This window comes from Manis javanica, chromosome 10 (assembly GCF_040802235.1).
Source record: "Manis javanica isolate MJ-LG chromosome 10, MJ_LKY, whole genome shotgun sequence".
NCBI classification, from domain to species: Eukaryota; Metazoa; Chordata; class Mammalia; order Pholidota; family Manidae; genus Manis; species Manis javanica.
In genome coordinates, this window is record NC_133165.1 from 24479528 (window position 1) to 24505897 (window position 26370).

At 45.0% G+C, this 26370-nt stretch overlaps 2 protein-coding genes across 2 annotated transcripts in view; one reads left to right on the forward strand and one right to left on the reverse strand.

Moving 5' to 3' along the window:
- The window catches only part of LOC140844015 (uncharacterized), a 153669-nt gene that overhangs the window by 58645 nt on the left and 68654 nt on the right, over positions 1 to 26370 (reverse strand). Inside the window, exon 2 of the mRNA XM_073214884.1 lies at positions 24478 to 24558. Coding sequence (XP_073070985.1) covers positions 24478 to 24558 — 81 coding nt within the window. The remainder of the gene's footprint in view (positions 1 to 24477; positions 24559 to 26370) is intronic.
- On the forward strand, positions 1854 to 23553 carry LOC140843682 (nuclear envelope pore membrane protein POM 121-like). The gene is made up of 11 exons (XM_073214134.1): positions 1854 to 2056; positions 3469 to 3678; positions 4000 to 4140; positions 5441 to 5612; positions 7028 to 7119; positions 7738 to 7808; positions 8284 to 8408; positions 8536 to 8638; positions 13196 to 13501; positions 15081 to 15203; positions 22718 to 23553. The coding sequence occupies exons 1-11, from the start codon at positions 1854 to 1856 to the stop codon at positions 22906 to 22908; spliced, it is 1737 nt and encodes a 578-aa protein (XP_073070235.1). The 3' UTR covers positions 22909 to 23553.

The following is a 26370-nucleotide window of genomic DNA, read 5'->3' on the forward strand; positions in this document are numbered from 1 at the left end:
ATTCCACCCAAAGCAGCAGGATGCACATTTTTCACAAGTGCATATGGAACATTCTCCAGAATAAATCTCCAGCATCAATATATTCAAATAGGTTGAAATCGTATCAAGTATCATTTCAGATCACAGTGGTATGAAGTAAGAAATCAATTACATGAAAGAAACAACATCGAAAACCCACAAAGGAGGCAAAACAACAAGCTTCTGGGTGACCAATGGGCCCACAAACAAATCAGAGGAAATGAAGCAATATGTGGAAACAAGTGAAACAGAAACATAGCGCTTCAAAATACGTGGGATGCAGCAAAAGCTTCAAAGAGGGAAATACATGGCAATACAGGCCTACCTCAAGAAATAAAAACAATCCCAAATAAATAGTCTAAACTTACAACTGAAGAAACTAGTAAAAGAAGAACAAATGAAACCCAAAGTTTGTAGGAAGGATAAATAAAAGATCAGAGCAGAAATAAATAAAATAGATAATAATAAGTTAATAGAAAAAAAACCAATGAAACTAAGAGCTGGTTCTTGGAGAACATAAGCAAAATAGACAAATCCTTAGCCAGATTTATCAAGAAAAAAAGAGAGAGGACAGAAATAAACAAAATCAGAAATGAAAATGAAGTTACAATGACAGCACAGAAATACAAATAATTATTAGAGAATTCCACGGAAAATTATGCACCAACCTAGAAGAAATAGACAAATTTCTAAAAAGTACAACCTACTAAGACTGACCCAGAAAGAAACAGAAAATCTGAACCGACAAATTATCATAACAATATTGAACTGGTAATCAAAAGACTTCCCAACAAACAAAAGTCCCACGCCAAGATGGCTTCACATCTGAATTCTACCAAACATTTAAGGAAGAGCTAATAGCCATCCTTCTTAAAGTATTCCAAACAGTAAAAGAGGAGAGAATACTTACAAACTCACTCTATGAGGCCAGTATCACTCTAATACCAAAACCATGCAAAACACTACAAAAAACTTTTATAAACCAATACCCTTGATGAACATAGATGCAAAAATCCTCAACAAAATATAGCAAACTGAATTCAAAAATACATCAGAAGGACCATACATTATGACCAAGCAGGATTTATTCCAGGGATTCCAGGGTGGTAAAATATTTGTAAAATCAGTATGATACAGCACATTAAAAAAGGAAAGCTAAAAACCATATGATCATGTCAATAGATGCTGAAAAAGCATTTGATACAAGCCAACATCAATTCATGATCTACTACAAAGTGGATATTGAGAGTCCTAGGCAGAGCAATGAGACAAGCAAAGGAGAGGAGTCATCTAAATTGGTAAGGAAAAAGTAAACTGTTGTTATTTGAAGATGACATGATACTATATATAGAAAGCCCTAAAGATTCCACCAAAAAACTATTAGTATTACTAACGACTCAGCAAAGTTGCAGGATACAAAATCAATACACAGAAATCTGTGGCATTCCTATATGCTAACAATGAACTAGCAGAAAGAGTAATCAGGAAAATGCTTTTCTTTTCCTTTTCCTTTTTCTTTTTTGCTGTCTCGCCAACGGGTCTAGTGCTGAGAACCTGGTGCCCCGAGGTGGCCGCGCAGGCCGAGCTGGCTGGTGGGTCACCGCGGCCTGGGGGGCACTGAGCTGCGAGCCCCGAGCTGCCTGCCATTCGCGCGCCGTCTCCCGGCAACTTGGGAGCGCGCGCCGCCAGCGCACAAGGCCCGCCAGCGCACAATGCCCGCCAGCGCACAATGCCGGCCCGCCTCTAGCCCAGGCGCACTGGCGAAGGCAGGCAGTCTGGCAGAGAGAGCCGCGGAAGCCGCTCGCCCGCCGGACAGAGCTCGCTCGTCGCTCCAAATGGGAGGATTTCTGAGCAAGCCCCGCCCCCCGCAGCCCGCCCCCGATCCGGAGGCCAGGCGCCGGCGCCCGCGCCCGGCCTTCCTCGCAAGCCCCTCCCGCCCGGCAAGCCCCGCCCCGACGGCTCCCTCGGCTCGCCCAGATCCCATTCAGCCTTCAGTCCCCACTCGTTTCCTCGGGTCCCCTCGGAGGCCTTCCCGCTGGTAAGACACGCTGACTCTCCCCAGAACGACGACTTGACGTTGACGGTTTTTTTTCTTAATTCCTAAGTGGGATCTGTGCTCTTTTCACTTCTTCAAACACCTTGGTGCGCGTCCACCGTGTCCTGCCTCCCTTTTGCTTTTGCTAAGAGATGTGCTGCCAGAACTGTTCCCTTCTTTCAGTTCTTTTTTTTGGGGTCATTTTTCTATTCCTTTTATTTTTACTTTTTAATTATTTTTGGTATCATTAGTGTTCAGTTACATGAGAAACATTGTGGTTACTCGACTCCCCCCATTATCAAGTCCCACCCTCATACCCCATTACAGTCACTGTCCATCGGCATAGGGAGGTGCTATACAGTCACTACTTGACTCCCTGTGTGCTATACTGTCCTCCTCATGCCCACCCCCCTATATCACGTATGCTGATCCTAATGCCCCTTGTTCCCCTTTTCCCTCCCTTCCCACTCACCCTTCCCAGTCCCTTTCCCTTTGGTATCTGTTAGTCCATTCTCAGGTTCTGTTTTGTGCCTTCAGTTTTTTCTTTGTTCTTATGCTCCACAGATGAGTGAAATCATTTGATACTTGTCTTTCTCTGCCTGGCTTATTTCACTGAGCATAATACCGTCTAGCCCCATTCACGTTGTTGCAAATCCTTCTTTCAGTTTCTTAAAGCTCTGAAATTTAATACAGTATGGGTTAGGAGAATACTTGGTAAATCACTTAAAATATCCCTGCTTCACGTGAGAATACCATCTGTCTGTACAGTATAGTACTATAATAGGTTTTATTACTTTTTTATCTTTGGACCAATACATTGTATCAGCCCAGCTCAAACCTCCTGAATGGATATAACTTGGCTGATAAAGATGATTAGATTAAAAAGACTTATGTTCTCCTTTAGTCCCAGTAGCTAAGTGATAACAACAAAATACAAAACTTTGGTGACAACTCTAGATCCTTGATAAGTACATTTATTTGAAAATGTGAACATTCAGGTTTTTAAAATGTTTGACTTTGGGTGTATATTTCTGATGACTTAGCATAAGAGATTGAAGGATTCTTGTAAACTTTGTCCCTGCACGTCCTCAAGAGATTGAAGGATTCTTGTAAACTTTGTCCCTGCACGTCCTTACCCACACTTTTCTTCCACTGTAGTTTTACTTGTATGAGCAGTTTTTCAATTTTCCCCTCAAAGTTGTTGAATCCATTGCAGGGACAGCTGTTAAGTACCTGCTACTTTCTGCCCTTAGGTAGAGTGGGGAAAGTTGCCATAAAAATGCTGTGTTTTGTGTTACTTAGAAGCTTCAGCTCTCTGGAAAATAACTGAACCCACATGGTTCTTAAGGAATTTAAAATTTCTGTCATTTTTCTAAGCTGCTTTGATTCCATAATGTGTCTCCCATTCTCCACAGGGACTGTGGGACTTCATCACACCAGTTTGGCATAACACCTCCAAGAAGATACCCAATCCAGCAGGCCCCGTATTCCCGTGTGCTTCCCACGCTGTGCTGGAATGGCGGTCACGGGAAGCGTGTGCTGTCTCCTGGTAATTCCAGAGTGGTGTGCAGGCCTTCGACAGAGAGGAGTGCTCCTCCCGGGAGCAACCTGGCTCATTTGCCAATGTGAGCATTGCTCGAGGAAAAAACTCCCAGTGTGTCCACTTTATTCTCTTGCAGTTGTTCATCTGGCAGAGTAACTGTAACTCAGAGGAAAGGAAAAAGCTCCTTATGTGAAGGAGAAATCTCAAGTTTTAGTTATTGAGCAGTTTTTTATTTTCTGAGTTTTTCCCAAGACTGTAGCTTTAACAGCTAAGGGCCATTTGTGTGAGTGTATAAATTACCCTTTTGCTTATTGGATAGATTTGATTTCCAGCGCCTGAAGTTCATGCTATGGAGCATGATCATCAGAATATCTTAATGCTAGAATCCTGTTTTCTGTTACAGAGCAGCGCAGATCCCTAAGGCCCCAGACCCGTGGTCAAAGGAGGCTGTTCTGCTTGCCCTCGAACGTTGGAAAAGGAGGAAAAGGACAGTGGAGGAGGAGGAAGACCAAACATCTGCTGCTGGTCGGGAGGGTAAAAGAAGGTAACATGCCCTGCAGAGTACTCAACGTGCCTCCCACACGGGCTCCTGGGGTTTGTTGAAAGAGAGATCACTCCCCAAAAGAATCAGAGGCCACCTCCTGTGTGTGAACAGCAGGTCCCCTTCTTCGGCTCTCATGGAAGAGCTTGGTAACAAGAGCTTTAATGCCATGCCTTTCATTAGGCACAGGTTACATGCATTTTGTAGTATTCCTTTTCCGTAAGTACTAGAGAAAAGCCGACAGTCAGTGGTGGTCCTGAATGCCTTAGTCCTGCTGTCCGCGGGGCGCTGCTGGTTGGCTGTGCTGCCCTGCAAGAGGAGGCAGACACCAAGGAAATTCACTGCGAGTGAAGCAACTCAAGATGTCACGGGGTGGTGGTGGGTGAGGGGGTTCTAAAGGTACATAAGCACTAGCCCAGAGGAGGAAAACCTCAGGGGCATAAGGAAATGAGGGAGGGAAGGATAATGGCCTGCAAAAATCTGAAGGACTATCACATGAAAGGAGGACAATTGGCTTGGCTTGGCTCCAGGTGGGATCCATAGGCGAAGTAAGTGAAAGAGGAAGTAGGATTGCCTCTAGTGCAGGGATAAACTGCTCTGTGGTTGACATTCATGAGCCAGGAGAGAGCGAGCTGTCTGTGCTGGCACAACGGTTGGATGACTATTTCACAGGAAAGATGTTTAGGGAATTTGTTTCAGTTTGAATCTTAGAAAAAGGGGTTGGTTCCTCCTAAATTTTTTTTAACTCCTTTACTGAGATATAATTGACAAAAATAAACTGTGCCTATTTGAGGTGTACAATTTGATCAATTTTGACATGTATCTTTATCAGAATTATTGTCCTATAAATTTTCCTCTTTGAAACCAGAGAGGAACGTTTTGAGTAACTTGCCACAATAGCTATTTTGTCCAAATTTCACACCCACAAAACCATCCCCACAGTCAAGATAATGAACATCACCATCACTGCCAGAAGTTTCCCCGTGCCCCTTGGTGGAGCCTTCAAATCTCCCTCTCATCCTGCCCCTGTTGTCAGGCATCCATTGGTCCCCATTCTGTCACTATAGATTTGTGTGAATTTCCTAGAGTATACGTAAGTAGAATCATACATTTAATTTTTTAAAATACTGAGCTTTCCCTTTCTGACTTTGTGAGACATATTTAGCTGAATTAACAGGAAAATTAACAACATTATCCTTTTCCATTACGTTAGAATGATTTTGTGACCGTGGATGAAGCCTTAAAACAATGTTGGTGCCTTTCAGTAGCACATCTGTGTTTTCCCATTTTATTTCCCTGTTAGGCGTGGGCCTCTGAAGAGCAGCCTCAGTTCCCAGAGCTCAGATGGTGAGTTGCATGAGAGGCCCTCCACCTCTGCTGTGAGCTGCTTGAAGGACACGTGCACATGTGTCATCTGTATGTCCAGCCGCAATGCCATTTCCAGTTCCTACAGCTCCACTGGAGGCATCTCTCAGGTACATGCACCTGGTGGTGTGTAAGAAGTGGGTTCTTTGCATTTATTAGTTGATTATGCAGTGTTTACTAGCCATCTTCTGTCAGATGCTGAGATCTCCTCTAAGCTAACAACTGTTACCAACTCTTGAATGATCGCTATGGACCAGTGGAACAAACTAGAAAGCCCAGAATGCCTATGTGGAAAGCTAATACAAGACAGAGCCATTATTATAGATAAATGGACAGAGGATGAATAATTCAAAAAATGGTACTAATTTGATTAAAAAGGTAGATTGAATCTGAATTGTATTGCGTCATAAATTCATCCTCTAGGCTCTGGGAATTTAATGACAGTTTTAAAAATATGTGGTTATAATTCTTTTTAGAAAAGATGTAGTGTAGACTGGAGAACAGATCAAGTTTTGCTACCAGAATGACTTGGGTTCAAATCTTGACTTTGGCACTTAGTAGCTATAGACTCTTGGGCAGGTAAATGACTTAAACTCTCTTTTTCTCATCTCTAAAGGATTGTTGTAAAGATTGAAGGGAATGTTTGAAAAGCACCCATTACAGTGTTTGTCAGTAAGCAGGCACCCAATATACAGGAACTAGAAAAAAAGTAACGCATGCATGAAGAAGGTTTTTGAGAGGAGAAAGAATTTGACATAAGTTTTCATCTGTACAGAAGGCTCTTAGAGTAATATAAATGACACATTAATGATAAATGACAAATATAGGAGCTGAAGGCCCCAGCCAAGCAGTTATGGCAATGCAGAGGATACCAGTATGAAGGTCTACCTGGCTCTATTCTGCACTAGGCCCTCTGCTGAGCACTGTACACACATTTCCTCAATCAGTGATCACAACAGACCTGACGTACAGTCACTGCCCCTTCTTACAATTTTACATCAAATGTCATACATACACAAAGGAAGGAAAAATATCATGATGAACCTCCATGTGGCTCCAGCAGTTAACAGTGTTTGGTCAGTCCTGATCCATCAACACCCCCTCCCCAAATTGGTTTTCCTCTTGTGTTTTAAAGTACAAACACGTTGTTTCAGCTTTGGTACTTCGGTGTATTTTTGAAACTTTTTAAACACTAATAACCACAATGCCTCTATTTCTCTGAATAATAATGACTTAGTGTTAGTTATTATTGCTCCAATTTGCCCTTCTTACCCTCCCTGTCTTATTACAGTTACTTTGAATCAGCTGCTCTTTCTGATGCAAGTTTTCCAACTTTGGCCAATGACTGCCCTTTTAAATACTGGCAATTGACTCACTTTTCAGAAGCCCCACTTCACAAAAAAATGTTTTTTTAGCCACTTGAGAGTTTATATACAGTGTTGGATTAGAGCCACAGAATTATGTTGAAGGTCAGATCCTATTTTAGTCATTAGGGTCAGTCACGTGACTTGTGTTTGGCTTTTAGCTCTGGAAGAGGCGGCGTCCCAGTGCCTCACCCTTCTCCAGCCTAGCCTCATCCCGCTCACAGACACCAGAGAGGCCAGCAAAGAAAATAAGGTAATCGGTGATTTGCTGTGTGGATTAATGAGAGGGTGGGAAAGGAGGGAAATTTACTTGGCTCTTAGGCTTTCTGAGACTCTGATTTGGAGAATCAAAACAGTTCACATCTAAAAGGCAGAGACGGTGCCACCCTGAATCGCTCTCGTCTTTTGCAGTCATCACACAGTGACCACACCAGCCTCTGCTCCACCTTATGCTGCAGCGTGAGGGGCTGCGGCGTAAGGGGAAGGGCTTGCATGGGACAGAGTGAACAGAGTGACTGATGGGGGTGGGCAGCAGGCTTCACATTCTAGACCCCAGCTGACCCCCTAGGTGCCCGACTAGAATGCCGCTTTCTTAGAGATAGAGGTGTGACTAGGACTCTCAGAAACTTGGCAGGTTGTATGTAAGGTTCTGAAGATTGTTTCCTGCTTGTTTTAAGACAAAGGTGTCTCTGTGGCTACTGTGAACTGCCTCCCTTCATTTCTTTAGGAATTTTCTTTGCTTCTTTTTATTGTCTTGACACACTGAGATCTTAGTCACGGTTGTTCTAGACTTTGATCAGTTGGTAGTTAGGAGGGTGTAAGAAGTTATCCAGTACTTTTCTAAACTTAATTGTGCCTCTTCCTCCTACAGGGAAGAGGACGTTTCTCAGGAAGCTAGCTCTTCTGCTCTGCTGGTAGACAAGGAGTCCCAGGGAGAACAGGGTAAGTTGATGAACGTGTGGCATGTGTTGGCGGTAGTGTGTATGGTGGGCGCATGGACCACGACCCACTGGACACACGTACTGAGCCTTGATTTGTGTGGGGTCTGGTAGTTACAGAGAGAGACGTTCCTGTCCTTCAGCTTTATGGTCTGGTAAGGGAGAAAGGTGGCCCAGACTCGTATAGCATAACTCAGTCCACCTGCGGGTTCGGGGTAAGGTAAGCCTAGGTGGGGAATCTGAGCAGTCCAGGCAATTTCTGTCCAGTAAGCAACCATGTGCATACATTTGGAGCAATGACCACTTCACGTCTTCTTGACTGTTAGAAATAATCTTGCCAACACCATCCAAGAGCCCAAACCATGGAAGATAGTATTTCAGAGACACCTAGTGAAAGTTCAGTATTAAAAACTAGGCTGGATAGTCAAATCTCCCCATTTCTGGAAGAGAGGAGGAAGAAAGTAAGTCTGTTACTTTAGTTGCAGATACAACCACATGCAGAGAGCAGAACTCCTGTGATTCTCCAGCCACACCCAGCACCTCCCGGCCACACAGACGGAAGTTTCAACTGGTACCTTCCAGGAAAGGGATCCCGCTGATCTTGGTATGGTCTGTCCACCTGCCCCTGCCCATCCCAGCCTGGCTCCCCTGCATCTCAGGAATTGAAGGGTCAGGACAGCTTTCTTTCACTACCTTCTGACTGTCTTGGCTTTTCCTTTTTCCCTTGGTAGCCTTCAGCTCCCATGCTCGCCGGCCCGATCACGGTTGAAGACTATTACCGGGAGGGGCAAGCTCGGTTACGGTGGCTAATGAGCGTCTTCGAGGATAAGGCCAGTAAGGAATATGGGTTAATTTCACACTCCAGAGATGGTTCCCTTTGGTTTTCTTTTGGTCTTTCTCCTCTGAGAAATCCACCTCTTGGTTTCTCAGTGGACTCCGAGCACAGTGAGCACTGACATTGAGAGGAAGCATTTCCACATGAGTTCCCCCGAGTCCCTGAGCCTCCCATGCTCTGTGATGCCCCTGGAAAGAATTCTCCTACCAGGGAGGACAATCCTTTCTTTCTTTTTTCCTTTGAAACGGCCTCGAGCTCCATCACGGAGAGCCCCCCTGCCACTCCACCGGCTTCTACTCTCGCCCTGCCCGCTGCTGGGACTGCTGCTTCCTCAGCCTCCCCCCCAGCCCCACTGACTAACCCGCAGTTTCTCCCCAAGTACATCATCTTCCTGAAGAACCCGAACCCCCTGGGCCTACCATCTTTCCCAGGTGAGCGGGAGCGCTTTCTGTGGAGCACACAGGGCCATCAGCCTCTGCGTAGGCTAACGTGAAAGCAGCATGCCAGTCAGTCGCTAAAAAGGTTGAAGCTGCTCTGGCTTAGCACACCTGAGCTGGTGCAGGCCTGACGGCTCCAGAACCATCTCATCAGGAGCAGATTGTAGGGAAGGGCCTGCCGCCCTTAAAGCTAGAGAAGGCAGCCTCCGTTTGGTAGTCAGATGGCTGTTGGTTTGCAGCCCCATTCCTTAGCTGCTCTGAGCCATGCTTGGGTTCAGATGATTAGATTTTCCTTGGTGTCTGTCTACACATTTAACCCCTGCTAGGCCAAGTTTTATCCCCTGCTGACTGTCTGATGATCTGTGTAGGGTAGAAATAAGGAGCACTTCCTTGATTTTGAGGAATGATTATGTTAAGAACAGGTGGTATCGATTAGTAATATTTGTTGACTCCTGAATCCCTGGCCCAGCAAGGCTTCTAGAGCACCAAATACCATCACGTTTGAGGTACCATAGTTGACATTTTCTGTTCTTCCTAGAATCTGCTGCAGTGGCAATGTTGGGGGGGAGGCATTGTGTATTTTCATGTTCTTGTCCTCGCTGTGACAAAGAATTGAAGGGCAGAGACACCGTAGTAGTGAAGCAGAGTAAAAGTTTTATTTAAAGTTACTTAGCCAGAAAGAAGTGCAGGTGACCTCAGTGAGGGAGGAGCGCTCTGAGAGGTTGGAGAGAAAGAGTTTAAGAGTAAAAGGTCACACACGTAGAAAGTGTGGGTGACTTCAGATAGAGGAGCGCCCTGAAAGGTTGGGAAGAGTTGAAGTTATGCACTTAGGAAGTGCACGCGACCTCAGAGAGAGGAGTGCAGCACCCTGAAAGGTTGAAAAGAGGGAGTTTAAAGTTAAAAGGTTACGTACTTAGAAAGTGTGGGTGACCTCACACACTAGCGCAGTGGAAGATTGGGGTTCTCCCTTTTAAGGATTTTTCAGGAATGTGACAGAGGGCTAGGGTGTGGGCTTGTGAAGTGGTCTCAAGTATCTTTGATGAGACGCTAAGTTACTCATCTGTCCTCTAGGTAATTCTGCAAAATTAGCTTATCAAGACTGTCTGCCTTTCCTCCAAGTGGAGAGAGTTATTTGTTTGCTAAAGGGTATGTTAAGAATCCTTCTTCTGAAACTTCCTGGTTTTTTTCAAAATACAATTTTGGCTTTAAGGTGGCATCTCCCTGTCTTTACTTTGCTGTTTATAGGTGGGCCATTTAGCAGGCTAGAGTAAATCTTACAAGGATCTAGTGGACACAATGAAGACATCGGCTGTGCTCAGATACTTTTATCTGGGGAATACTCAGACCTTCAAGGCCAAGTTTCTCTTGACCTTCTGAGCTTTAACGGATTAACTCACTAACTCTGAGTCTTTTCTGGATTTCTAGTTTTAACTGGTTAACCTTTCTAGGGGGCTTTACTGACCCTATTCTCTTTCCACCCTGCTCATATGTATTTTCCTGTCTGACAGCCACCCCCAGTGCCCGCTTGCCCCTGATGACACCAGGCCTTCTGGGCCCTCTTGGCTCTTCACAGCCAAGGTCCCTCCCCAGCCATCCTCAGACTCCAGGTCCACAGAAACTTTCTCGAGGCTGACGCCTGCCTCTCCCGCAATACCAGCCTGTGATGCCACCAAGTCATCTCTGGCCTCTCAGGCTGAGACATCTGCCAAACCCTAGGCCCCACCTGCCCCAGGCCCCACCCTGAAGCCCAGTGTTCCATTTGGAACACCGAGCAGCCCACCTGCTAACCTTTCTGCCTCGGCAGCTCCTGCTGTGTCTTCAGCACATCCCATGTTCAAGCCCATCTTTGTGGCTCCACCTAAAAGTGGGAATGAGGGTCCTGTGCCATTCAGCCATTCCATGTCACAACGGTGGCATCTTCCAGCTCTGTCCCCACCCCGGCTACTGCCTCCCCTCACTTTCAGTCCTGTTTTTAGCAGCACAGGGCTACCTACATCTTTGCCCTTGTCAACTCCTTTCACCTTCCGTCAGACTACATCAGGCACTAGCACAAATGCCCCTCTGTTCCCTGGCCAGGCCAGTGTCACTGTCCCCTCAGCAGCGGCTTGGGGGACCACCACCAGCACAGATGCAGACTCCACCCGGAAGCCTGTCTTTGGCTTTGGTGCGAACATTGTGACCAGCACTGCGAGCAGCATGACCAGCCCCCCTGCTTTCACTGCCCAGCCTGTTCCCTTTGGTCACCCTCTTGCCTCTGGGGCCAGCTCTACCCCAGCCATGGGCTCCATACTCCAGTTTGGCAAGATGCCAGCCACACCTGCTCCAACAACAGCCATCACCTTCAGCCAGTCCCTGCCTGGCACCATCCACACAGCTGCTAGCAGCAGCACCGCCAGTTTTGGTGGCTTTGGTAGCACCCTCACGACCTCCACACCCATCGCCCCGAGCCAGCCGGCACTGACATTCAGCAGCACTGCCACCCCAGCCTTTAACATTCCCTTTGGTTCCGGCACCAGGCCTGCCATCCCTTCCTATCCTGGAGTCACCCCACAGCCCATGTTCAGGGCCACTGACGGACAGCAGATGGGGGCCCCCAAGCCAGCCCTGGCCCCCAGCTTCAGCAGCTCCTTTCCTTTTGGAAGATCAGCAGCTCCGGCTCCGCCATAGCCAGCCTTTGGCAGTGCTGTGTGGTCAGGTTTCTGTGGGTTGAAACCCGCAGCCTCTCTTTGGCACCCCCTCCTGCACCAAGCCAGTCTTTGGCAGCACAACAGCTCTTTCCTCCTATTTTTTAATTTTGTTATCATTAATCTTCAATTGCATGAGGAACACTATGTTTACTAGACACACCCTTCACCAAGTTTCCCCCACATACCCCATTAGTCTCTGTCCATTAGTGTAGTAAGATGCTACAAAATCACTACTTGTGTTCTCTGTGATGCACAGGCCTCCCCATGCCCAACCCACCATTATACATGTTAATTGTAAGGCCCGCTCTCTTCTTCCACCCTTCTCCCTCCCTTCCCACCCATCCTCCCCAGTCCCTTTCCCTTTGGTAACTTTTAGTCCTTTGTTGGGTTCTGTGAGTCTGCTGCAGTTTTGTTCCTTCGGTTTTTCCTTAGTTCTTATACTCCACATATGAGTGAAATCACTTGGTACTTGTCTTACTCAGCCTCGCTTATTTCACTGAGCATAATACCGTCTAGCTCCATTCATGTTGTTGCAAATGGTAGGATTTGTTTTCTTCTATGGCTGAATAATATTCCATTGTGTATATGTACCACATCTTCTTTATCCATTCATCTCCTGATGGACACTTAGGTTGCTTCCGTTTCTTGGCTACTGTAAATAGTGCAGCAATAAACACAGGGTGCATCTGTCTTTTTCAAACTGGGCTGCTGTATTCTTAGGGTAAATCTGTAGGAGTGGTATTCCTGGGTCAAATGGTATTTTTATTTTGAGCTTTTTGAGGAACCTCAATATTCATTTCCACAATGGTTGAACTAATTTACATTCCCACCAACAGTGTAGGAGGGTTTCCCTTTCTCCACAACCTCACCAACATATGTTGTTTGTCTTTTGGATGGTGGTGATCCTTACTGGTGTGAGGTGATATCTCATTGTGGTTTTAATTTGCATTTCTCTGATGACAAGTGATGTGGAGCGTATTTTCACATGTCTATTGGCTGCCTGAGTTCCTTCTTTGGAGAACTGTCTGTTCAGCTCCTCTGCCCATTTTTTAGTTGGATTATTTGCTTTTTGTTTGTTGAGGTGTGTGAGCTCTTTATATATTTTGGACACCAACCCTTTATCGGGTCTGTCATTTATGAATCTATTCTCCCATACTGTAGGATGCCTCTTTGTTCTATTGATGGTGTCCTTTGCTGTACAAAACCTTCTCAGCTTGATATAGTCCCATTTGTTCATTTTTGCTTTTGTTTCCCTTGCCTGGGGAGATATGTTCATGAAGAAGTTGCTCATGTTTATGTCTAAGAGATTATTGCCTATGTTTTTTCTCAGAGTTTTTTGTTTTCATGGATTACATTCAGGTCTTTGATCCATTTTGAATTTACTTTTGTGTATGGGGTTAGACAATGATCCATGTTTCCTCTTTTTCTGCAGCCACCACCTCGGGCTTTGGAGCTACAACCCAGACCACCAGCAGCGGGACCAGTAGCTCAGTGTTTGGCAGCACCCCGTCATCGCCCTTTATATCCGGGGTGTTAGCAGGCCCCACTGGCGTGCCTGCCCCTGACAGCATCTCCACCACTGGGCTGTTCAGCTTTGGCACAGGACAGAGTGGCAGCACTGGCAGCATGGCCCCTTTCTTGGGAGGCTTGAGTCAGAACTCCCTAGGTGCAGTTGGCCAGGGAACACCCTTCCCCTTCCACGTGGCTGGCACACCTCAGGACATGTCTGTGTTTGCAGGTGAGATTTGGAATGGGCTCGGTCTGCAGTGCTAGGTGCTGTTTTAAGTGCCGACACGGTCTCTGTTCTCGGAGCTGTACGCTGTGGTGAAGAGACAGATGTTATTACAGATGTTATCTGTAAGCAGCGTCAGGTAGCCGTGTAACTCATGACTGGAGAAGCTATTTAGGTAGTTAGGGGCAGCCTTTCTGATGCAATAGCAAACTGAGGCCATGGCCGTAGTTCCAGAGTTGGGAGCAGGGACAGCGGCTGGGGATGAGGGCATTGCAGGCACAGGGGCAAAGGTACAAAGGCAGACATGAGCCTAATGTTTTCATGAGCAGAGAAAAGCCAGGTGTGGCTAGAGGTTTAAAAAGGAAAGTGGGATAAAATGACACTAAGAGACAGGCAGAAAGAAATTCATTCATGGCCTTTTAAAATGTTTTTGTTAAAGTACTAAGGGAAGTCACCATAGAATTTCAGGCAGCAGGAAGTGATTTTATTTGCCATGTGGAAGATGCATGATAAGGGGTTTGGGCCCAGGTAGCTTCCGTTTTCTTCACTGTATATAAGAGCTCCTTGGTGTGGGTTAGGGGGAGATGTGTACCAAGGAGGGCCTCTCTCAGTAGTCATTATGGAGAGGGGGAGAAAACAACATGCGTGAGCCGTGCCGGGCAGTTCTGAAGTCTGGGAAATTGTGGTTAGGAATTTGAAGCAAGGCCGGTCAGCACAGTTGTGTGTATCTGCCCAGCAACAGTCAGGCTTGAGGTGTGGATCTAAAATCAGTGGATAGAGAGTGAACCCAACCTGGTTAAATGGCACAGGGGGCAGGAGGGGCAGGGGGCTGACTACAGGCCCTGATGAGGCAGAGGATCTGGAGTGGGTGCGGTTGGCACGGGAGCAGGGACAGCACTGTGCTCACATCCGAGATCTGGGGGAGGATCAGTTCCTGGTTGCAATAAGGTGTGACCCCCAGAGGCCAGGTGGGGGGGAAGATTGCATGCAAGGTCAGCACCTTGGGGGCACCCACCCCACCTTAGGCCTAGACAGATACAGATACATGTGAGAGTATCTTCCCAGAGAGCCACTGTGGAGGGTAGCCCAGCACTGGGCAGGAGGCGCCATGAGGGCAAGCGTGTGCAGGAGATCGAGATCGAGTGGGCCTGTGGGAGGATGGGGGCTGGCTGTGGTGTGGGGCTGTGGTGAATTAGAGGAGAGGGAGCAGGCAAATGGGGAAGAGACATAACAATAGTCATGAGAGAAGGGAGGTCCACTCAGTGTCCCCCTCAGCTGTGCTGTGGTGGCCAAGGGAGTGCAAAGGTTCTCCTCCTCAGGTGGCCAAAGGGCAGCTAAGGAGCTTGTGCTCTGCTGCAGCTGGTGGTGGTGGAGGGTGAGCTCCAGCTCATGTGGAGCACAGGGGTTAGGACCCAGTCACCCCATGTGCTTCCTTACCGAGGGGTGAGCCGGACAGCAGTGCGGGCTAAGGGATCCTGTGGGGATGCATTTGCAAGCAGACTTCCCCCAGTTCATTACTGCCTGCTTTGACACCTTCTTCTTGTGGGCCTAGTTGTCACAGTTCTTTGCGGTCTCCCCATTCCAGGCACATCCACACCCACCTTTGGTCAGAACACCCCTGCCCCTGTAGTGGGTGCATCAGGCAGCAGCCTCTCCTCTGGGGCATCCTCAGCACCTGCCCAGGGCTTTGCTGGACCTGGAACCTCTGGTAAGTCACAAGTCTCTCTAGTAAGGGTGACCTGCGTATTCCTTGAAGATGAGGTGGGGTTGTTGGGGGAGTGTTGTGTATTTTCCTTGGCCCTTGTCCCCACTGCAAAAAAGAATTGAAAGGCAGAGGCACAGCAGTGAAGCAGAGGAAAAGTTTTATTTAAAATTACTTACAGAAAAAGTGCAGTCAATCTCAGAGAGAAGCACCCTGAAAGGTTGAAAAGAGAGAGTTTAAAGTGAAAAGTTTATGCACTTAGAAAGTGCAGGTGACCTCAGGGAGAGGAGCTCCCTGAGAGGTTGGGGGTTCCCCCTTTTAAGGATTCTTCAGGAATGTGACTAAGGGCTGGGGCTGCAGACCTGTTAGGTGGTCTTTGAATAATACTTAGAACTAACTTAACACAAGCAACTTCCTGCTGTGATTTCTCCCTGGGAGCCCAGCCTTCTTGGTCTGGGAGCATATCAAACAAGACTGCCTGCCTGGCCCCCAAGGTGGGCTGAGTTATTGTCTGTTTGCTAGAGAGTAAGTTAAGAATCTTACTTCTTAACATCCTGGGTATTAAAATGCAATCTTACTTTTTAGATGGAATCCTTCCTGCCTGTGACTATGTTGTTTTTGCTGGGCTTGCTTGCCATTATTAATTGCCCAGATTGCATACTACTTGATTAGTGCCAAAGGAGGAAAAAAAAAAAGCATGTAGGTAAAGTTAAAAAAACAAGCTGGGCCTGCATGATTAACACGATAAAGCCATGGGCTCTGCTGAGGTACCCTCCTTTCTCTGGGGAATATTCAAACATTCCAGGCCAAGTTGGTCCTGGCTTTTTGAGCTTTAACTGATTCACTTTGGGTCATTTTTAGTGGGCTTTTTCCTGGCCTTATTCCCTTTCCATCCCACTCATATCTATTTTCCTGCCTAACAGGGCACAGTGCCTCAAAGAAGAGGCCAAGAGAGAAGTGACCTCACTGGCAGTCAGGTGCCACTGAGGAGCAGGGAGGGAGTGGAGGCCTGGGACTGCTGAATGCCTAACTCTGGAGATCTGATATGGGAGCACAAACATACATTTCATGGTGTTTTCATGGTACTCTTGTGATTAGGGGGTTGGAGAGCTAAGACAGGCAGAATACTTGGACTGACTGAGATTCCAGTCGCTTGTGGAAAGTAGGGATCCCTATCTGGCTACTCTGGGACAAAAGAAAGCTGGGTAATGTGAGAGACTTCCAAACAGCAAGAGGGCTGCTAAAGGGCCAAGGATTGCACAGAGCTTATTGTGCAGGAGAAAGGAGAAGCAGACAAAATTGTCTAGGTGCACTCTGCCCAGCAGGTTGGGAGCTTTCATGATCTTCAGGAACTCCAGCTCCCTGCGTGGCTACATAGCTCCAAGGACCACCTCTGTGATAAGCAGCCTACTGCGCCTTTCTCCCAGCCAGCCCCACCTGGCCTGCAAACCGTCAAACCCAACCCTTGCATTCAGCCAGCCAGAGGGAAGCCCTGTCTACAGCAACTACAATTGCAAAGCATAGAGCCTTATACCTGTGTGTTCGGCTCACTGGTTCTGGCAGTGGAAACAGGCACAGCAGCTGGGAAACAGGAAACAGCTCTTTCTTCCCCCCAAGCACCAATACCAGTCCCCTTCAACCCCCAACATTGCTTCAGGGGCTGAGCAGCTCCAGAGAGTAGAGCTTCTGAGCACTAGAGGGTGCCATATACAAATATGAAATGTCAAAGGAACCTGGTTCAGAGTAAAATTATGAATATGAATACAACCCCTGAGAAAGATTCAAATGAAATTGGCTTCATGAATCTGCCTGAAAGGGATTTCAGAATAAAAATCATTAACATCCTCATGGAGGTACAGAAAAATATTCAAGAACTCAGGGAGGAATTCTGGTTGGAGATTTAATCATTACTAAACACAGTATCAGAAATGAAACATACAATGGAAAGTTTTAAAAGCAGATTAGATATGGTGGAGAAGATGATAAATGAAATACAAAATAGAGAAGAGGAATACAAAGAAGCTGAGGCACAGAGAGAAAAAAGGATCTCTAAGAATGAAAGAATATTGAGAGAACTGTGTGACCAATTCAAACTGAAGAATATTTGCATTACAGCGGTACCAGAAGAAGAACAGAGAGAAAAATGGATAGAAAGTGTCTTTGAGGAGGTAATTGTTGAAAAGCTCCCCAGTCTGGGGGAGGAGATAGTCTCTCAGGCCATGGACGTGCACAGATCTCCCAACACAAGAGACCCAAGGAAGACAACATCAAGACATATAGGAATTAAAAAGGCAAAGGTTAGGGATAAGGGCAGACTATTAAAAGCAGCCAGAGAGAGAAATAAGATGACTTACAAAGGAAAGCCCATCAGGCTATCATCAGAATTCTCAGCAGAAACTTTACAGGCCAGAAGGGAGTGGCATGATGTATTTAATGAAATGAAACAGAAGGGCCTCGAACCAAGAATACTTTATCCAGCTGGGTTATCATTTAAATTTGAAGGAGGGATTAAACAATTTCCAGATAAGCAACAGCTGACGGAATTTACCTCCCACAAACTGCCTCTACAGTGTATTTTGGAGGGACTGCTATAGATGGAAGGATTCATAAGGTGTAATAGCTGTCATCAGAGGTGGTAAAACCACAGTAAAGAAAGTAGAACAGCTAATGACTAGGCAAGATTAAATGAATTATCTCCAAAGTCAATCAAGGGATAGACAAAGAGTACAGAATATGATACCTAATATATAAAGAATAGAGGAGGAAGAAAAAGGAGGAGAAAAAAAAGAACCTTTAGACTGTGTTTGTAATAGCATATTAAGTGAGTTAAGTTAGACTCTCAGATAGTAAGGAAGTTACCCTTGAACCTCTGGTCACCACGAATCTAAAGCCTGCAATGGCAATAAGTACATACCTAGGGACTATCTCCCTAAATGTAAATGGTCGGAATGCACCCATCAAAAGACATAGAGTCACTGAATGGATAAAAAGCAAGACCCATCTATATGCTGCCTACAAGAGACTCACTTTAAACCCAAAGATATACACAGACTAAAAGTGAAGGGATGGAAAAAGATATTTCATGCAGCTAATAGAGAGAAAAGAGCAGGAGTTGCAGTACCTGTATCAGACAAAGTAGACTTCAAAACAAAGAAAGTCACAAGAGACAAAGAAGGACATTATGTAATGATAAAGGGATCAATCCAACAAGAAAATATAACCAGTATAAATATCTATGCACTCAACACAGGAGAACCTACATATGTGAAAGAAATACTAACAGAATTAAAAGGGGAAATAGAATGCAATGCATTCATTCTATGAGACTTCAACACTCCACTCACTCTGAAGGACAGATCAACCAGACAGAAAATAAGTAAGGACACAGAAGCACTGAACAACACATTAGAACAGATGGACCTAAGAGACATCTACAGAACTCTACACCCAAAAGCAGCAGAATACACATTCTTCTCAAGTGCACATGGAACATTTTCAAGAATGGACCGTATCCTAGGCCACAAAAAGAGCCTCGCTAAATTCAAAAAGATTGAAATTGTACTAACCAGTTTGTTCGACCAGAAAGGTATGAAACTAGAAATAAATTAGGCAAAGAAAATGAAAAGTCCCACAAACACATGGAGGCTTCACAACATGCTCCTAAATAACCAATGGATCAATAACCAAATAAAAACAGAGATCAAGCAATATAGGGAGACAAAGGACAACAATGATTCAACACCGTAAAATCTGTGGGATGCAGCCAAGGCTGTGCTAAGAGGAAAGTATATTGCAATACAGGCCTACCTCAGGAAAGAAGAAGAATCCCATATGAGCAGTCTAACCTCACAATTTATGAAACTAAAAAGAGAAGAATAAATGAGGCCCAAAGTCAGTAGAAGCAGGCAAATAATGAAGATTAGAGCAGAATTAAATAAAATTGAGAAGAATAAAACAAAAGAAAGAATCGATGAAAGCAAGAGCTGGTTCTTTGACAAAATAAACAAAATAGATAAACCCCTATGCAGACTTCTCAAGAAAAATGAGGGTCTACATACATAAACAGAATCAGAAATGAGAGAGGAAAAATCACCACGGACATCACAGAGATACAAAGCATTATTAGAGAATACTATGAAAAATTATATACTAACAAACTGGATAAGCTAGAGGACATGGACAGCTTTCTAGAAAAATACAACCTTCCAAGGCGGACCCAGAAAGAAACAGAAAATCTGAACAGACCAATTACCAGCGATGAAATTTAATCCACAGTCAAAAAACTACCTAAGAACAAAACTCCTGTACCAGATGGCTTTACCGCTGAATGTTATCAAACATTTAGTGAAGACCTAATACCCAACCTCCTTAGTTTTCCAAAAAGTAGAAGAGGAGGGAATACTCCCAAACTCATTCTACAAAGCCAACATCACTCTTAATACCAAAACCAGGCAAAGACACCACAAAAAAAGAAATTCAGACCAATATCTCTAATGAATATAGATGCAAAAATACTCAACAAAATATTAGCAAACTGAATTCAAAAACACATCAAAAAGATCAGGATCAAGTGGGATTCATCCCAGGGATGCAAGGATGGTACAACATTCGAAAACTTCCATCAACATCATCCACTACATCAACAAACAGGACAAAAACCACATGATCATCTCCACAGATGCTGAAAAAGCATTTGACAAAATTCAACGTCCATTTATGATAAAAACTCAACAAAAATGGGTATAGAGGGCAAGGACCTCAACATAATAAAGGCCATATATGACAAACCCACAGGCAATATTATAGTTAACATCAAGAAGCTGAAAGCTTTTCCTTTAAGATCGGGAACAAGACAAGCACACCCACTCTCCCCACTTTTATTCAACATAGTTCTGGAGTTCCTAGCCACGGAATTCAGACAATACAAAGAAATAAAAGGTATCCAGATTACTTCAAGCTCTACTACAAAGCTACAATAACCAAGACAATTTGTTACTGGCACAAGAACAGACCCACAGACCAGTGGAACAGAATATGGTCAATTAATATATGATAAAGGGGCCATGGGCATACAATGGGGAAATGACAGCCGCTACAACAGCTGGTGTTGGCAAAATTGGACAGCTACATGTGAGAGAATGAAACTGGATCATTGTCTAACCCCATACACAAAAGTAAATTCAAAATGGGTCAAAGACCTGAATGTAAGTCTTGAAACCATAAAACACTCTTAGGAAAAAAACATAGGCAAAAATCTCTTGGATATAAACATGATCAACTTCTTCATGAACATATCTCCCTGGGCAAGGGAAACAAAAGCAAAAATGAACAAGTGGAACTATATGAAGCTGACAAGCTTCTGTACAGCAAAGGACACCATCAATAGAACAAATAGGCATCCTACAGTGTGGGAGAATATACTCATGAATGACAGATCCAATAAGGGGTTGACATCCAAAATATATAAGGAGTTCACATACCTAAACAAACAAAAAGCAAATAATCCAATTAAAAAATGGGCACAGGATCTGAACAGTTCTCCAAAGAAGAAATTCAGATGGCCAACGGAAATATGAAAAGATGCTGCACATCCCTAATCATGAGAGAAATGCAAATTAAAACCAAAATGAAATATCACCTCACACCACTAAGGATGGCCACCATCCAAAAGACAAACAACAACGAATGCTGGCAAGGTTGTGGAGAAAGTGGAACCCTCCTACACTGCTGGTGGGAATGTAAATTAGTTCAACCATTGTGGAAAGTAGTATGGAGGTTCCTCAAAATAGAAATACCATTTGGCCCAGGAATTCCACTCCTAGGAATTTACCCTAAGAATGCAGCAGCCCAGTTTGAGAAAGACATATGCACCCCTATGTTTATCGCAGCACTATTTACAATAGCCAAGAAATGGAAGCAATCTAGGTGTCCATGAGTAGATGAATGGATAAAGAAGATGTGGTACATATACGCAATAGACTACTATTCAGCCATAAGAATAAAACAAATCCTACCATTTGCAACAACATGGATGGAGCTAGAGGGTATTATGCTCAGTGAAATAAACCAGGTAGAGAAAGACAAGTACCAAATGGTTTCACTCATCTGTGGAGCATAAGAACAAAGAAAAAACTGAAGGAACAAAACAGCAGACTCACAGAACCCAGTAATGGACTGACAGCTACCAAAGGGAAAGGGACTGGGGAGAATGGACTGTGACTGTAATGCCATATGTGGGGAGGACTTGATAATGGGGAGCATCTACTGACCATAATGTTGTTCAAGTGATTGTATATTAACCATACCAAAAAAAACAATAAAATTTAGAAAAAGAAAGAACTTCTGCTGTTTCATGGGCACCGGGCTTGCCTTTGGGGTGATGGAAATGTTCTGGATCCAGAAAGGGGTGATGGTCACACAATCCTACGAATGCACTAAATATCACTAATGGTAAAATTTACCTGTCTTTTACCGCAATAGTTTTTAAGAAAGAACATACAGATGAGAAAAAATGTTAACGTCAATACCCACAATTATTTCCGTATTTTTACTCCATTTCTGCCCTTGGACATAATTCATATTTGTGAAACACAAACCAGAAAATACCACCCTTCAAGAGGAAATAAACTATCTCATGATGGTAGGTAAACAATGGAGAATCCAGGATGACACTCCCCTCCAGAATTCTAGTCACTTGCTAAGCTCTAGAGCATTCTCTCTCTCTGCCCCTACAGAATTTTTTTCTTTCCCAAAGGCAGTTTATACCTGATGGATACCTGACCCTTGAAATTCATTCCTAGTACTGAAATAGAACCATGTTTGTTAGCTAAGTTCTTTACAATAACATGATAATAGGGTAGAAACTAGCAGTTCCACCGTCTACTTAACAAGTTTACTTGTTTACTAGTTTTTGCCCAAATAATCCAGTGTAACAATCCCTCTCTACAAATATGGTTTTTTATAGCTAAACACAATACAGCTAGTCTAATCTTGAATCCATAGTCACAAAAAAATTAAGATTGAGACCAGCAAATTCTCTTAGTTTATGAAAGGTATTAAGGATTTTACCTGCTCTAAGTACCTCACAGTTGTTGAACCATACGTTATTTATCTTTTTGTGACTATCTTATTTCACTTCGCATAATGCCTTCAAGGTTCATCCTTGGTGTCGTGTATCAGAATTTCTTTCGCCTTTAAGCTGAATAATCCCACTGTTATGTGTACATGACATTTTGTTCATCCACTCATCCATCAATGGACATGACAGGTTGCTTCCATGTCATAGCTACTGCGAATAATGCTGCTGTGAACCAAGGTTCCTGAAGCTCGGTATTCAATGATTTTGGGTATATATGCAGAAGTGGAAATGATGCTGGATCATAGGATTTTATTCTTTGAGGAAATACCATTACATATTCCTTAGCAGCTGCACAATTTTACATTCCCACTGAGAGTGCACAAGCGTTCCAATTTCTCCACATCCTTGACAACATTTGTTATTTTCTGTTTTTTGGTCATAGCTCTCCTGATGGCTGTGAGGTGCTGTCTCACTGTGGTCCTGATCTGCATTTCCCCAATGACCAGTGATGTTGAATGTCTTTTCTTGTGCTTACTGGCCGTTTGTACATCCTCTTTGGAGGAATCAAGCCCTTTGCTCATTTTCCAGTCAGGTTATCTTTTTGTTTTGTTTTTGAGTCGCAGGACTTTTTGACGTATTTTGGATATTAACCTCTTATCAGATTTATGGTATGTAACTGTATTTTGTCATTCCATAGGTTGCCTACCCATTAGCTGTTTTTAATATAAAATAGTCTGGCATCTGTGTCTTTTAAAATATTTAAGTTTATTTTCCACTGAGAGTCAAAATGACTAAAGTGCAGTGAGTTTTTAAGGTTTGCCTAGCAACTCTGGGATATGTTACATGGACCTGCCCAGTAATTAGCATAAGGTGATCACTTCCACAGAGAATCTGTAACTCATATATTAAGGCCCCTCACCTAGAGCAATAGCCCAGCACTAAGTTCACTAGCACACAGTGAATTGTACTTTTCATTCTGTTCTAGTATATACTTATATACAATTTACTTTTTAAATCCATTTTACATTGCACACTTCAGCGGTATCTATTCCATTCACAATGTTGTACAACTATACCTGGTACCCAGCTCCCAAACATCACCACCCCACAACCCTATGTCCATTAGGCAGTTCCTTCCCATTCTTCCTCCCCCAGCCCCTGGCAACCACCAGTCCACCTTCTATCTCCATGAGCAAATTCTACTTCTGTGACTGCTCTACAGACAAAATTGAGCAAGGACTTCACCTGACCGTTATTTTCCTTCAGTTGTCACTCATCTTCAAGTAGCAGAGATAATTGCCTCAGAAAGTAAGAGACTATGATAGGAGGCTCCATCCTCCAATGTATAAGGCATCAAGAAACCTAAAAAGGATAATCTGTAAGCTGCTCATTACACCTAAGCTTTACATTGACAATGGATACCTTTTTTAATTCACTGTGCCTGGAATGAGCATGGTAAGAGATTCTCTCAAGTCTAACAAATTCTCTGTTTGCAGACTCTGCTGATTCAGGTCTGTCTTCCTACCTAAACATCTTTGACTTGTTAGAGAAGCCCTCTCTGGAAAACAGTAACAGTTTCTTGGTAACATGTCAGCTGCAATTATCACTGATGGAGCAGTTAGAAATAACACAAAGGAAACATTGGTGGGGATCTGGGTATTTTAATGAAACCCTCTCCAATAATGAAGAAATTACAATAGGATAGAAAGAGTTAAGAAAAGACCCACTCATGATATAGGCAAATCCTCTTCTCAAAACAAATTAGGAGCATTACTTGAACACATTAGTACCCAGCATAGCTACATACTCAAAATAAATAAATAAAATAAAAGCCAATTATATCATGATTAAACCTGAGTTTTCAGCCCTGGCTCACTTAATCCAGTGTGTTAACAGAAGCAAGTCACTTAACCACTCCAGGTCTCTACTTACTTCCTGTAAGAGAATGGAGCTAAAAATCTCTTGACGAGGCATCTCAGCTCTAAAGTGTTGCTAATACTGACCCTTCCCCATTTGTCACTGAACAACTATACCATCACATATATTCTGTATTAAATGCTATACTTAACTGTTAAAATCCAGGATTACATTTTATTAATGTCAAGTTTTTAATGGAAATCCCTAAGCTCTTGAAAAGTTCTGGCTCCTTGCTAATATTTTGAAGAGAAAATCTAAATGAGAAAGAGTATTATTTACTCTTACCTTGTTTGGCATCATCACAAGCTGTTGGCCTTTACAAATGGATCCTGATTCCAGCTTTCCCAGGACCACAGTACCCACATCCTGTTTAATTTAAAATGAAAAATCAAGTTTCAGACTTTCATGATATAAAAACGCAACGTGAAATCTTGCAGAGCTTATTCACAATGAGTATCTTTAGCTCAAGTGGTAAAATGTTTACGATTAATCTTAAACACAGAATAGGTAGCAAATATTCCATATTTGTATCATAAGCATATGTAAAATTATAATTCTAATAAGTAGTTATGCCTAAGATTTTAAAAGAAAAGGTGCAAGAGACAGCACAGAATTTTTATATCTGATCTGATTTGCTCAAATTCAGATTCTCTCAATCTCTCTTCCGGGCCTGTCTCCTTCTCATTTAGATCTCAGCTCAAAAGTCGTGTCCTCCGAGTGGCCCTGCTGGGCTGCCCGCCTCCTTGTCCCCACGCTTTGGCCCACGACTCGGTTTCCCCTCTCGGCCTCCGGCGCTCTGGAGCGATGTGGTCTCCTTCCTCGGGGCCCGGCTCGCGGTGTCCGACGGCTGTGGGAGCCCGCCCAGCGGGGAGGCGTCCTCTGTGGCCGGCCGCCTCCTGACGCTCCGGGGGCTCCCACAGGGGGGCCCACCGGCCAGGGCCCCGCGGCTTCGCTGAACGCCCAGAACCGCAGCCCCGGGGCCCCCACAGCGCCCGGGTGTACGCTTCGGGTCGGGGTGCGGAGCTGGGCGGCCGGCGGGGCGGGGCGGGGCGCGCTGTCTCCCGGCCTGTCTGGAGCTCCGTGGGGGCAGTGGCCGCAGTGGCGGCAGTGGCGGCGCGCGGGGCAGGCACCGGCCCGGCAGCGGCACCATGAACGGTGAGTGGCGGCGACGCCGCTGTGACCCACCTCCGGCTTTGGGGTCCGCGCGTCCCGCTCTCCGCAGACCCCCGTTGCAAAGCTCCCGGTTCCCTGATGCCAGGCACGCCCAGTTCCTGGCCCGGGACACCCGCAGTTCTCAGGCGTCTCTCTAGTCCCTGACTCTTGTCCATCGCTTACAACCCGCTCCTAGACATCTGTCCCCCCCGTTTTCCTGCCTCTGCCCGTGCTCCGACCTCTTTGCCCGGTTACCTGGCCCCCAGTCCTCAGACCTCCAGGGTCTCAGTCCCTCTTAACTCCTCAGCCTACTGAGACCCAGTTCCGGCCCCCTGCTCCCCAGTCATTCCCACCACCAAGGCTCTTGTTCCCATTCGCTCCAGGCTCCACACAGACAGAGTGTCATCCCTGGAGACTTAGACCTCCTGGCTCTCTGTCCCCAGAGGTCTCTGAGCTCTCCAGCCGCTTCGTCTCCCCTGTCCCTTCTATTCTCTTGTCTCCTGTCACCAAGCGCTTTGCTGTTCCAGTCACCAGTTGTTCCCAGTCAGCCTGTTTTCCTTTCTGGTCCTTGCTGCTATGTTTTGGTTATTTTTTCATTCTCCAGCTCCTTCCAGTTCTTTTCCTAGCTTATTTGAGGTCTCCCTTGTCCATGCCTGCAAACCTTCCCTTCCTGTCCAATGCTGAGCCCATCTGGGGACCATCCTTTGGTTTTCCCAGTCCGCCCCTCTGCCTCCCATCAGTGAGGGATGTAGTTTTGGTGGGGAGGTTGGGAGGGACAGGGAAGTGCGTGTGGACAGCTTGTCCTCAGTGTATTTGAAGTTTAGTCCTTGGACTTGATGGTATTCTCAGTCCTTTCCTCTGAAAAGATCTCTTGGTGGTGTGGTGCTAAGTCATTCCCGGGTGTTGCATGTGGAGGTGGGAGTGACTCAGGGAAGCCTCTCAGGTTGCCTAACTGGGATCTGGATTTACTTAGTAGCACCCACCTACCCTCACCTTCTGTTTTCCCTTCTCTGTGGGATTGCCTCT

Excerpts from the sequence above, each read along its gene's own strand:
- LOC140843682 (XM_073214134.1), top strand. The coding sequence starts at position 1,854 with ATGGGAGGATTTCTGAGCAAGCCCCGCCCCCCGCAGCCCGCCCCCGAT. Across the intron at positions 3,679-3,999 it reads AACCTGGCTCATTTGCCAAT|AGCAGCGCAGATCCCTAAGG; the intron begins GTGAGCATTGCT and ends TTTCTGTTACAG. Across the intron at positions 13,502-15,080 it reads GGACATGTCTGTGTTTGCAG|GCACATCCACACCCACCTTT; the intron begins GTGAGATTTGGA and ends TCCCCATTCCAG.